Source organism: Simochromis diagramma, unplaced genomic scaffold (genome assembly GCF_900408965.1).
Source record: "Simochromis diagramma unplaced genomic scaffold, fSimDia1.1 OVJJ01000197.1, whole genome shotgun sequence".
Classification (NCBI taxonomy): domain Eukaryota; kingdom Metazoa; phylum Chordata; class Actinopteri; order Cichliformes; family Cichlidae; genus Simochromis; species Simochromis diagramma.
Window position 1 is genome coordinate 591,059 of NW_024386935.1, and position 13,605 is coordinate 604,663.

At 41.1% G+C, this 13,605-nt stretch overlaps 2 protein-coding genes across 8 annotated transcripts in view; one reads left to right on the plus strand and one right to left on the minus strand.

The window, feature by feature from the left end:
* LOC120736835 (cadherin-1-like) overlaps positions 1-13,605 on the plus strand; it is a 271,472-nt gene that overhangs the window by 54,968 nt on the left and 202,899 nt on the right. The window lies entirely within an intron of this gene.
* Positions 1-13,605, minus strand: part of LOC120736832 (B-cadherin-like) — a 66,590-nt gene that overhangs the window by 7,850 nt on the left and 45,135 nt on the right. For 3 of the 7 annotated variants that reach the window (XM_040037159.1, XM_040037165.1, XM_040037158.1), the window contains one exon: positions 349-489. The exons of 3 other annotated variants lie outside the window; for them this stretch is intronic. In XM_040037159.1, the coding sequence (XP_039893093.1) occupies positions 349-489 (141 nt within the window). Of the gene's footprint in view, positions 1-348; positions 490-877; positions 1,076-1,234; positions 1,324-3,084; positions 3,200-4,196; positions 4,460-13,605 lie in introns of those variants that run through there. One more of the 7 variants, XM_040037161.1, reaches the window with a different exon arrangement.

Sequence of the window (13,605 nt, forward strand, 5' to 3'; positions counted from 1 at the left end):
TAGTGAGAGATGGGACAAATTTTAGCATTTATAAACTGAAATTTAAAAAATAAAAACAATTATACCTAAGAGACAAATAAATCTTTAACTTGGCGCTTAAGTATCAACTTTTCTGTCTGCCAACAATATATAGATCTTTACTTGTGCCTTTACACTTCACTTGCGTTACTCTAAAGTTAACTGATAGTCATAACTGAGAATTACTTATGACATCCAAGGAGAAGAAAAAAAAAAAAAAAAAAAACGACATGCGGACTGCAGAGGAAACAACAGCGAGATCCTATGCAGAAATAAACATTTAAAAAGCAGTTTGTCAAATTAATCACAAGGTCATTCAGTTCACCTTACCTGAGCTACTTTTAGGGGAAAGTTTCCTCTCTGATTCTCAGGAACATTGAGTGGAGGAATAACCCAGTCCCTTTTCCTCCTCCTCAGCCCTCCACCAGACTTGGGAAATTGCAGAACGGGCACTTGTGGATCATTGGCATTCTGGAAGAACATACAGACAGCTTTTTTAGCAAGAGCTTGGATAGAACACCACTCAGAACTTAATTAAACTACGAGGAGGAGCACAGACGTTCTCAGAACGAGTTTTAAGTTATTTTCAGACTATGACGGGTCTGTGTCTGTCCAGAGTTAACATCAGTTTCAACATCTCAGCCAGAAAGGCCAATGAGGCATTATCATCACCCTACCAAGCAGGCAAGCAGGACATGTTGATACTCAAGTTTGTGAATCTGATAAATTATATGTAGCCTCACGAGTTAAGTTGCCATCTGTTGTATCTACTAAAAGTGTTAGAAACAAGCATTTTGCATGTATCGATTCCAAATGTACTTTTCATTCATGCCCCATTAAACGGTGTCTCTAAACCCACCTCTGTGTTGTTAATAGAGTCCACTTCAGTACTGTGATGCTGAATGTTGAAGTTTGTGTGAGCTCCATGGTGGTGCTTTCCACGGTGATGCTCAGGGTGAACGACACTGACTGGAACTGTTATTTTGTGACCATGAGAGTCCCAGGAGTGGATGAAGAAGTTCCGGTGTCCTTTATGAAGAACAACCTCTCTGTTTACCTGGAAGGTAAAAATAAATAAATATATAAAAAACAAAACCTTTAGCAGAAATACAACATACGCTACATTCGTTAGACTAAGTCTCCACAAATCTTACTTTAATATCTTCTTTTCTAAACTAACCCCAACTTTGCTATCAGGTCTGTCAACTCTACTTACCGTTAATGTACCATCTGCCTTTACAGTAAAGCGACTGTCATCAGTGCTGAAAAGAATTACTGTGCGTTCTGTGCAGTCAGTGAAGCCCACTGGGAAAGGATAGGAAAGAGTTAATCATTATGAATGTGGTACATATAGTGAAAAATCTGGCAAGTTTTTTGTATTCAAAGAAAAGCAACAGACACCACTCCCTCTTCCTTAAGAAAAGCAGCATAAGTGACTGCAAGATGACTAAATGGTTTTTAGCTCTGTTAAAAGTAAATAATGTTGATAACCTGACTGAGTGTTGCTACTGTCAAAAATGTCAAAACTGCATTTACACACACACACACACACACACACACACACTTGTGTTTTATTTGAAGTACACATTCTCATACAACCATCAACCTCACTTTGAGGGTTTAAATTGGTAAAAATATTAATAAAATTATTTGGCGTTTACCTCAGGTTGTCATTTCAAAAAGCAGCAAAATTGCCAGTGCAGAACAGATTTTTTCTAGTTTCCAGTAAAGACAACATAACTACACAACACCTCACTTCCCACACCCTTCAGGGGACCATGCTTATGAAAATTACATATTGACAACGTAATGTTAATCCATTCTTCATTTACTTTAACACTTAACATAAATTGTTACATTTCTGCGATTGGTAATTCATTTTTAGGATACAAGAAAGAAGAGGGGGGATAAACAGCCTTGACTTGAACTAAAACAATTCATAGAATTGTCTAAACCTACGTATTCTTAGACAACAGCCTATTAATATAAAACTATCAAGACATACAGTCAAAGTAAAGCAGTATTGGAAGAGGAAAAGGTTGTTTAATGCATCTGTAATAACCATAGGCCAAGAAAGCTAAAACAATGTTTATATTTTAGTAGGGTTGGAACCATCAATCATTTCGAACCAGCTATTCTACCCATTATTCACTGCTCCTTATAGAAGTATTGTGGAGTAAGTGTTTGGTTCACTACAGCCTTTTCTCATTAGTGCCTACTCAGCACGACTCAACTTGATTTTTAGTTTTTTAGGTTGCAGTACTTTTGGCACCTACTCTAGGGCCCTGTTGGCATCTACTCTTAACGACATTTCACTGAATTGTATTGAAAAAGGACAGAAACTGGCATATGATGCCCAGATATAGATTTCTGCAATATTTTCCTAAATAAACAAGGTAAAGCTGTACAGACATTTACACAGCGTTTTAATCTGATTATCATAAATTGTCTGCGTCTTAAAAAAAAAAAACCCCCATCAAAGTGGGTAATTCAGTATTCAGTAGAGACCATTGATAAAAACGAATATTCACGATAAAGCAAACATGCATAACCACAGCCCATTTAAAAAACAAAAACAAAAACTGTTTAAGTCTGTTTATAAGAAGCTTTTAAAAACCTTTCAGTTAACTGAAATCAAAGAAAACAGCTCCTTTTTTAGAGTTTCACTTTAATAGCAAAGCCTGTAAAACAGGTTCGGGGATACTGCTCTGACCAGCAGGTAAAAGTAACAGAAGCAGAGTGAGAGCAGGCTGAGACATGTTTGGGTTTCAACTAAGAACAATGTGCCCAGCTAATCTGCTGAAGGCCATCTGGGCTGGAGGAGTCCTTTACAACAGCAGAGTTGTTCCATGTAGGGCTGCAACTCAGGTCTAAACCCTCCGACAGTTTCATACAAACAAATCTGTAATGTGAAATGATACTAGACAATAGAAACAAATACCCAAAAACAATTTCATTTAGATTATGACTAAGAGTAACGCACCATCCAGGCAGAAAACATTAACATCCAAATCAAAAACACGTTTAAAAACACCCATGTACGAGCCTACACTGGGTTGCTCTTACCTTTGCCCAGCCTCATGCCCGGCCTCAGATGTTCCCTGGACACTCTGAAAACCAGCAGCTCTGACTCAAATCCAGGCACACATGTTGGCCTGTTAGCTCTCTCTAGTGCTGACACCTAGGAGAGGAGCAACAGTTTCAGTTAGACGTACAATAAGACTTCAGGCTTATAAGAGTTCGAAACTGAATAACTACATGTTTTAAAAAAAAAAAATCAAAAACTTGAAGTGTTTTCAGCATTGAAAGGTCAGGATTTTAGGTTTTTCCTTAAACTGAACGTCGTGCAGCTTTGAGCTGTTGTTCAGAACAACAGCCTTGGCAAAGCATTGCGCTGCTTAATATACACAGTTTAAACACTAAATAAAGAACAAAATAACTGTCACTTTAAATACTAATGAAAATGTGTCTAACGCTCCGTGTAATTATATGAATGAATTGAAAGTGTGCCTGTAAGCCAAATGACTTTATTTCATTTTAAAATCCCAAAAACGATATTACTTGGATGATAGTCCTTTTTCTCTTTTACATTAATGAATCTTTTTACAAGTGCTTCTCGATATGTGTAAGCGAAACAGACTGGAGTAAACAAAGCTGAAACCACAACTCTGAACTGGAAATTAACCTGCAGACAACGTCATGAGCGGAATCAGGGCGAGGCTCGCTCACAACCTCGAACTCTTCGAGGCGGAAGGGTATGAAAAGAAAAAGAAAGACGGCCTAAACCTCCGCGTGTGTTCTGCGGTTTAGACACTTTTTTAAATTACTTTTTTTTTTTTTTAAATTTGTTGCAGATTGCTCTGCGGAGAAAGCTGCTACACACAATAAGGATTTTAGACCCCCACAAGTTCGTTTGGCCCACTAGTCCCAGCAAGTACCATAGCTGATAAAAGCATTTCTTTATTAAAATCGAAGGCTACTTCACGCATAAAGAGGTGCCGAAATTATTCCGCGAAGAAAAGAAAGAAAAGACTGCTTGTAAGATACCCGGTGTTGTCCAGTTCAATCACATAAGTAACAGAATTAACCGACATTTAGTTTTTGTGACTCTAAGCAGAAAGGACAGTGAGAGAATTGAGCACCGATGGCAAAATATTAACCAAAAGAGGAAGTCTCACCTGGAAAACGACGATTAAAGCACCAAAAACCGCGAACAATGCGGTCCCCATTTGTCTAAGTCGTATTTTTAGTATTCCTCTCGAGTACACAGCCAAAAACGAAAAGAATCCTAAATATATTCCTCTTTGAACTCGCTTCTTGACGTCTTCCTGTTGTCCCCTGAAGGTAGTTTCTGTAACTGAGACTCGACTCTGCAAGGCGCTCTTTCAGGTACTTTCAGCACATGACGTCAGCTTACAGGTGCGCAGGTTCCGTGTTCCTAATATGGTCATCCCAGCCCGTCACACCTGAAGTGACAGGAACAAGTAGTTTCTGTTCATAAATAATAAACAGAGACACAGCGGATAGTAGCAGCGGACAGCGTTATTATCAGCAACGATCTGAGTCTGAGTTCAGTCAGCCACATTCGGGAGCTCTCAGTCTCATTTCCTCTTACTGATAATCTGTCTCTCACTCCCCATGTCTTTCTCACACATGCACACACACTGACATTCAGACTTTATCCACAGTTGCTTACTAAGAATCACTAAAAAACACGTGAAGCTGCTGACAGAAAACCATCTTTCATTTGTAAAGCCAACCAACAGTGTTATAAAGTCATTAGTGTGAAACCAGCCTAAAAAAACCACAAATGACTGTCTGAAAACCAGTGGATGTATTCAGCTGAGTGTTGAAAGGAAATCATCGACAGTATCCCCGAACAGAAGCCAAATACAGAATTTGATGACACAAATTTAAGCATTCAGCTTTATTTGCTTCAGTTTTCACTGTCATCTGAATACACAACATCCCATTTGCTAATAAGCTGTTGTAAGCGTACCCACTGAAGTAATGCTATGTGCTGATAAACATCAGTAATTGATACTGAAGAAAAATGGACTTTTCTCATCCATGCTGTTCTTACCCTCACAGTCTGAAAGCATGTGACTGAGAGAATGCACTACTACTTTATTTTAAATGGAATTTCATTTATTCAAGTCCAATAGTTTAAGTAAACAATGTTTGTAGTAGTCTACAACAATAGTTCTCCAGGTTTCTTGAAGGACATTGTAAAGTTCTTCTTTAGATGTTGGCTGCTTTTTCTTCTGTTCTGTGTCAGGACTATCTTTTTGGGGTCTTTCTGTTGTATTCCTGCTTCAGTAATATTGAGATCCGGGCTCTGGGAGGTCAATCCATCATGGATAGTGTTCCACTGTATGTTTTTCTATCTGGGCCTGCTTTTACTGCATTGGCAGCGTATCATTGGCATGCTGAAAAAACAAAGCTGTTGCCAACCAGATGCTTTTTAGATGGTAGATCAAAATCTGATGATACGTTTCAGCTTTAATAAGACACTCACTGTTGTATCTCTTCTCCTGACAGTCCTCACATTTTTAAGGGTACACTCCACAACATGCAGAGATATGCCAAGATATCTAATAACATTTTAACAGAAAAACTAAAATTTTATACCTGTCACACTGTGTCCTTTGTCATTTTTCTTTTTTACAGAATCAACTAAAGAAGAAGGAATCCAAAGTACCATCAGGGTGTACACCCCACCCCTGGCGTCGTTGCCCACCTCTCAATTTTAAATACACGTAGACATTGAGGGCTAGCAGGAGGGACCATGCGCTTATCTGCTGCTCTCTGGCAGGTAGCTCCATGCCCTCCTGGGTTTTAAATGCATCTTAGAACACACATGCATCAACACTACAATGAGCGGGTGGAGGGAGGTGTGGAGTCTTCTCTCACCCCCGTTCTCTGCGACCTGCTGGAGCGGGGGGGCTAGGAGGAGGAGTTGGCCGTCCAACTGCGGTCTGGAGTGTGGGGCCTCCCTGCTGCTGCGGAGTCGGGGCGGTCTGCCTCTCCCCACCGCAGGGAAAAGGGTAACACCACCTGGGTCTGGGTGCAGTTCCCCCCTCCAGGGGCAAGGGTACCTAGACCCGGTTCGTAGAGTACGCTTGGGGAGTGTGATCGTGTGTACAGCGTCTCTTTATGTCTGTCTCCACGTTGGTTGAGTGTGGAGTAAGTGCATATGAGAGCATGAGGGTGGGAATGGATGTTTGTATATGTGTGTGCCTGTATGTCTGTGTCTATATGTCAGGTTGGGTGTCAGACGCCACCTCTCTGGGGACATCTCAGGCCCTCCAAGGTTTGGAGACCTATCTCCACCCACCACCACTTCCCCTGCCAGTGGCGGACCCCCTCAGACATTGGTGCGTTGGTGGTTCTTTGTGTCTGGGGATGGGCGTCCAGGTACACACCGGCTCACTCCTTGGCGGCCGCTTATCGGGGCCTGGAGCCTGGGGCTCGCTCGGGCCACTTCGGAGGTGGGGTGCCCTCGGTCTCTCGGCCTGGGGCTCGGTCACTCTGGCACAGCTGGCTGCCGGCGGAGCTCACGGGCGCGTCACTGCAACTCCCCCTGGCTTCTGCTCCGCGGCTGCTGAGTGAGCCCTCATCTGGGGCTCTCCTCAGCTCTTTCTGGGACAGTGGCGCGGCTGCCCCTCTGTTGGTCTTCCTTGGTCTCTTGTGTTCTGGGGGCCTCTGGATGTCTGGAGTTTTGATCTCCTCCATACCTGCTTCATGCCCTGGAGGACGGGGCTGTGGCCCCCCCACACCCTCTAGCAGATCATTACATGAAGGAACCTTTTAAAATAACAAGCGCGTCCATGCTCACAGGTGTACACACGGGTGATCACACCCACAAACTACACCCTTTTTGGCTCCCACCTCAAAGCACACTGTGTTCTGTTGATCTTATGTGCTGCACAATAATGTTTAATATTTAGTATTTACTGTCATATTCCCATATATCATTGTGATGTTGTTTATTCTATTACTCTTGTTCTCTTCTGCTTGTTTTCTTTTTTCTTTCTCAACAGGTGATCCAGGTGATTGATATATGCATTTTTTTTCTGCCCGTTCTGTTGGTTTTTGTTTTTTTGCCTTTCTCCCCCGTCCCTATTCTCAGCTGTTTCTCTTTCCCTCTTTCTTTCTCCCCGTCTTTCCCCCAGTCAAGTCTGTCCCGTATTCAGCAAGTGAAAATAAAATAAACAATAAAAGGTGAATCAAATGGACCATTACGGCAAGGCTGGAATGGTCAATTTGGTAAAGTAAATCCGTTGGGCATCTTTGTTTGCTTTTAGACAATAATTCTGATGACAAAAGAGCCAAACGGGACAGGCAAAAAAAAAAAAGAAAAAAAAAAAGAATCAACTAAAGAAACGGGAACAATTATGTGTTTTTGTGATTAACAAAGTGCTCAAAGATTTGGTTTTACCTGTGCTATTTGTCAACTAACACTGATTCACCTGTGTTACTTGCTGTTTTATGTTTGACTGAGTAATATATAAAGAAATGAGGAGTAGATCAAGACTGTTTGCACAGAATTGGATATCAGAGATTGTAGCTTTCCTAAAATGCAGCCACAAAAGGATATAATAGTATTACCAGCTAAAATCTGGCAGACACAAACAAATGCTTGTTGAGTTAAATGGTAATTAGACTGATTCTTATATAGCGTTTTTCTGCTCTCCTGGAGCCCTCAAAGCGCTTTATGCAACATGCCACCTTCGACTATTCACACAAGCACTTTCTTCTATGCTTCTAAGCACTTTCCAGCTAACCTTCACACACATTCATACTTGAGGGGGGTTAAGACTGCACTGAAATATTTAAGTCCACTGGGTTTCCTTAACCAAAACAATGCCAAGATGTGTGAAAAGTAAAAAAAAATAAACAAGAACCCTAACCCTAATTACTTTTCCAAGAAAATAGAAACTTGATGGAAGCTAGCAGCTAACATTAGCTTACTCTTTAGCTTTCAGGAAATCACACCGATAAGCACATAAAACTGATATTAATTAACTTCATATTTAATACACGACTTAGCAGATTTTTAATGAATTGAAAACTGAAATAACATCTATGAAACCATCTAATTAATTTAGGTTTTTGACAGACCTTTACCTAACTAAAGTTTGCCAAAATGATAGCTAACTCTGGGAACAGATATTCTTGCTTGAATGTTAGCAGATCCTATAAATATTTGCTAGTTTAGCAAATTTCAGCATACCCTGATTACAAACAGTTTCACAGCACTGTTCAAATGCTGTCATTGTGATGCTGAGGAGCAAATAAAACACCGTTGGCAAATAGTTTACTCACCATGAATGTAGCCAGGCTCAGCCATAGCTAATGTTAGCTGCTGGATTCCTCTTCCCTGCCTCCTTTCTTTCTGAATTCTGTGCTTGGTATGTTTTTGGTACCAAGCACACCATTGCTGATGGATATTTAATTAGAATATTCATACATTAATCAGCAATTCGTCTTTGTAAAATTACAATAGATGATTGGAAATGTGTTATTAGAATTTACATGCCATGTCTAACTGAATATGCTCTGACTTCTGAAAACATTTTATAGAAGCAAAATTATGAAAATCAACCAGTGCATGAAGCTACTGTTAAAATGACAAGTTAAGCTGAAGATGGTTATTTCAAATACCCTTTATATCATATGTTGTGTAGTCTAATCCTCACAGTTTAAGAGTGAACAGGCATGGAAGATGGGGGATTTTTGAAAAGCAGTTAAGTGATGTTATCTTTTGCGCCTTTCTTTCATCCCTGGAACACAGAGATGTGGGGGTGGGAAGAATGGTCAGTTTACAGTGACCACCACTTAGCCAATAAAAGATCAGTGTGTGACAGAGAGGGAGGGAGAAAGAGGAAGCAAAGAGAATGTGAGGGCAGAGAAGGAAGAAGGCAGTGAAAAGTGTCATGTTGCATTATCAGTTTCTTGAGATGGAAGAGTGAGTGATCCTTTTAAGTCACTGTGTAATGTGTAATCATTCCTTTAATGTAGAAGTTGATTCTCTTTTTGATTAAATTTTTTTAACTGCCACGACTTTGAAACCACCTTCATACATACACTTTATTTATTTATACATTAGCTACTGGAAGATTAAACTGGAAGAATTTAAGATTTAATGTTCACAATAAATGTCTGTTCAATGCAGGATTATGACACTATAATGTTCTCTAATGATGGCTGTAGAGTTGCACTTTCAGGTATCCATGTTTGGTAAGACTGGAATATCTCAAGGACCATTAGATAGAATTCCATGAAATGTTAAACAGGCATCCAAAAATCAAATCAAATCACTTTTATTGTCACATCACATGTGTGGTACATGTGAGTGAAATTCTTGTGTGCGAGCTTCACAAGCAACAGAGTTGTGCAAAATACAAGAATGGCTACATCTGAAACTAATAAATATATGTACAATATATAATAGTATATGCATTTCTGGATGTGTATACTAAATATTTTTCTACGTGTGTGTGTGTGTGTGTGTGTGTGTGTGTGTATACACATATTTTACAAATTAAATAGAGTAAAAAATAAAATAAAATATATAAAAATATACAGAGTTGAGACATGTGCAGAACAGTGGCATTACTGTACAGTATGTAGTGCATAATGTTGAAGTTCCAGTAGTGGAGGTGAGGTGTCTATGACGTGTTCAGCAGTCTGATGGCCTGGTGGAAGAAGCTGTCTCTCAGTCTGCTGGTACGGGACCGGATGCTGCAGAACCTCCTTCCTGATGGAAGTAGTCTGAACAGTTTATGGCTGGGGTGACTGGAGTCCTTGATGATCCTCCCCGCTTTCCTTGGACTTTAGAGCAGGAACTAATGAGATGCTCAAATCTTTCTTCAAGCACTTGGCTGACTTTAAATGGATGCGACAAACATGTCACATTATGCTACGTGAGAGTTGGGGTGGACTGACAAAAACATTCTGGTTTAATTAGATGTTTAATATTAATAACTCTGTATCCTTAATCATGCTATATTTTAACCCAAACACAGAACTAGCCAAACTGATGCAGTAACTGCTGTCTTAAAGAAATTGTGCATAACATTACATAAATCAACTGGACATTTTTTGAAAAAAAAAGAAAAACTCATAAATGCATATAAATATGCATTTTTGCAAGGTAAAAATACTCTTCTACTTTACTGGAAGAGAGATACCTAATGTTTAATAGTCAGCATTTAACCGGTTTACTTCTAGTGCAGTTGTAGATGTTACATCGCAATGTTTTTGTGAGGTATTTGCGAATTTTTGCAGTTTTTTTAATTCATCCTTTGATGGTCTGGGAGCAGACACACTCTTTATGGGAATGGGGGTTTTGGGGGGATGTCAGGAGGAGAGAAACTGCAGAGAGGCAACTCTGGTACCTGGATATCTGGATAATCATGTTGTGGGGTGTTTAATAAAAAGACAAAGGAGCTTGCAAAGAAAAGCGTCTGGACTTCTTTAAGTTGCTTGAAGACGTTTCACCTCTCATCCGAGAAGCTCCTTCAGTTCTAAGGTCAAATGGTGGAGAGTCCCAGATATAAGCCTAGTGGGAGTGACCCCCCACAGAGGGACAAAAGGACCCCCTGATGATCCTCTAATCGCCTGAGCCAAGGTGGGAAACTGGGCGTGGGTCCCAATCAGCCAGAGTTTCGGGTGTGTTCATTGTGAAACCTTTGCAAGCTCCTTTCACTACGATGACCTGGATGACTGAGAACCTTCACAGACTTTAATAAAAAGACAACTCCCATTTCAGTCCAGTAACAGCTGCAAACCTGCCATGCAACATGAACAGCGTCAGGATGAGTAAGAGAACCCTGGGAGAATTTCAAAATACAAGTTTTTGACATTCACTCTTCTTTTCTGTCAGCTAAGAGACAAAATGTATTTTAACCAGATATCTTATCTTTTGTGGAATTTCTGACAATGAACCATTATTACATTGTCTCACACATACACACACACACACTGTGTGCACAATGTGTCCTTGCGTTATCCTTCTGGAATGTACAACAAGCTCACAGGCTCCACAACATGAACTTGAATTTGGTAAACTATATCCAAAAAAAGAAGTACAGATGCATAATACAACTGTGAAAACAGAAAGAGAAATTAGGCAGCGAAGGAACTTTAGAACAGGAAGTGAAAAAAGGGAAATGAAAAATAAAACAATTAGTTTGACACAATCCATTTATATTAGTTACAAGTTGAACTGTCACTTTAGCCATCCTTTGACTTTGCATTTAACACCATCACTCACATAAAAACTTGTAGTTTTATACCCTAGAAGACTATAGTCCCTAGGTTCTCACATTCTCACCAGCTTCAGATGTACTTACTGTATATATATATATATATATATATATATATATATATATGTATATATATGTATATTAGTGATCGATGTAGCGGTTCCGAATGACAGCAATATCAGGAAGAAGGAACATGAGAAGCTGGAGAAATACCAAGGGCTCAGAGAAGAGCTCGAGAGGATGTGGAGGGTGAAGGTAACGGTGGTCCCCGTGGTAATCGGAGCACTAGGTGCGGTGACTCCCAAGCTAGGCGAGTGGCTCCAGCAGATCCCGGGAATAACATCGGAGATCTCTGTCCAGAAGAGCGCAGTCCTGGGAACAGCTAAGATACTGCGCAGGACCCTCAAGCTCCCAGGCCTCTGGTAGAGGACCCGAGCTTGAAGGATAAACCGCCCGCAGGGGCGTGCTGGGTGTTTTTTTTTTTATACTGACATAAAGACAAGAAAGCTCCTTACCATGCATGGAGGGTTTCACCCCAAGTCCAGCACCCTGAGGCTGTACGCTAAGTGGAAGGAAGGGGGCCGGGGACTGGTGAGTGTCAGCACCACAGTCCAGGATGAGACAACGAACATCCAAGAATACATTGGGAAGATGGCCCCAACTGACCGAGTGCTCAGTGAATACCTCAGGCAGCAGAAACCCAAGAAAGAGGAGGGAGACGAGGAACCATCATGGAAGGACAGGCCCCTGCACGGTATGTACCACCGGCAGATAGAGGAGGTGGCTGATATCCAGAAATCCTACCAGTGGCTGGACAAAGCCGGACTGAAAGACAGCACAGAGACACTAATCATGGCAGCACAAGAACAAGCTCTGAGTACAAGATCCATAGAGGCTGGGGTCTATCACACCAGGCAAGACCCCAGGTGCAGGCTGTGTAAAGATGCCCCAGAGACAATCCAACACATAACAGCAGGGTGCAAGATGCTAGCAGGCAAGGCATACATGGAACGCCATAACCAAGTGGCCGGCATAGTGTACAGGAACATCTGTGCCGAGTATAACCTGGAAGTCCCGAGGTCAAAATGGGAGATGCCCCCAAGGGTGGTGGAGAATGACCAAGCTAAGATCCTGTGGGACTTCCAGATACAGACGGACAAAATGGTGGTGGCTAACCAACCGGACATAGTGGTGGTAGACAAACAGAAGAAGACGGCCGTAGTGATCGATGTAGCGGTTCCGAATGACAGCAATATCAGGAAGAAGGAACACGAGAAGCTGGAGAAATACCAAGGGCTCAGAGAAGAGCTCGAGAGGATGTGGAGGGTGAAGGTAACGGTGGTCCCCGTGGTAATCGGAGCACTAGGTGCGGTGACTCCCAAGCTAGGCGAGTGGCTCCAGCAGATCCCGGGAACAACATCGGAGATCTCTGTCCAGAAGAGCGCAGTCCTGGGAACAGCTAAGATACTGCGCAGGACCCTCAAGCTCCCAGGCCTCTGGTAGAGGACCCGAGCTTGAAGGATAAACCGCCCGCAGGGGCGTGCTGGGTGTTATACATATATGTATATATATATATATATATATATATATATATATACATATATACAGTGCTAATAATCAAATAATAGTAATGCTTTCTATGCTGAACTAAAGCACTTATATTTTTCACTTTTTGTGTGTCATCTTGAAGCTGACCAGTGTTTGCTAATAGGCATTTGTAGATAATTTTGTCATATAATACAGAATTAGGTGGGATTTGGCAAGTGTGGAACCCTCTGGTCTGGTATAAAACTACAGTGAGGGGCTCAAAACAATTATTTAACACGGTGAGCTTGGTTTCCTTGAGAAGCAGCTTGCTGCTGGCTCCGAGGTTCACTGCTCTTTTGGTATTCGGCTATCTGCATTCTGGAAAAGCAAGCAGGTATTCATGCAACACCTCAAGGAGCTTTATATTTTAAGGTAAAGACTCTACACCAATAGACAGAAAATCTCAACAATCACATAAACGCCTTATGAGCTTTCACTTGGCAACAATGGGAAAGAAAAACGTCCATTGAACAAGAAAAAACGAATATCTGTAATAAAAATACATAAGCACAGAGATGAGTCCAGTGTCAGAGGCTACAGGATGATAATTTCACTTGACACTGGTAATGGTTATTTCACTTGTTGTTGCTATGAGGGGCTGAATTGAATGGGCATTCCATATGATCACCACATTGCTGCTAGTTTCTATCTCTGTTGAAACCTCTTAAGATGAGCCAAAGTTCACCCTGGCAGAGCTGTTAGTCCAGATTCATGGAGTCTTAAGCTA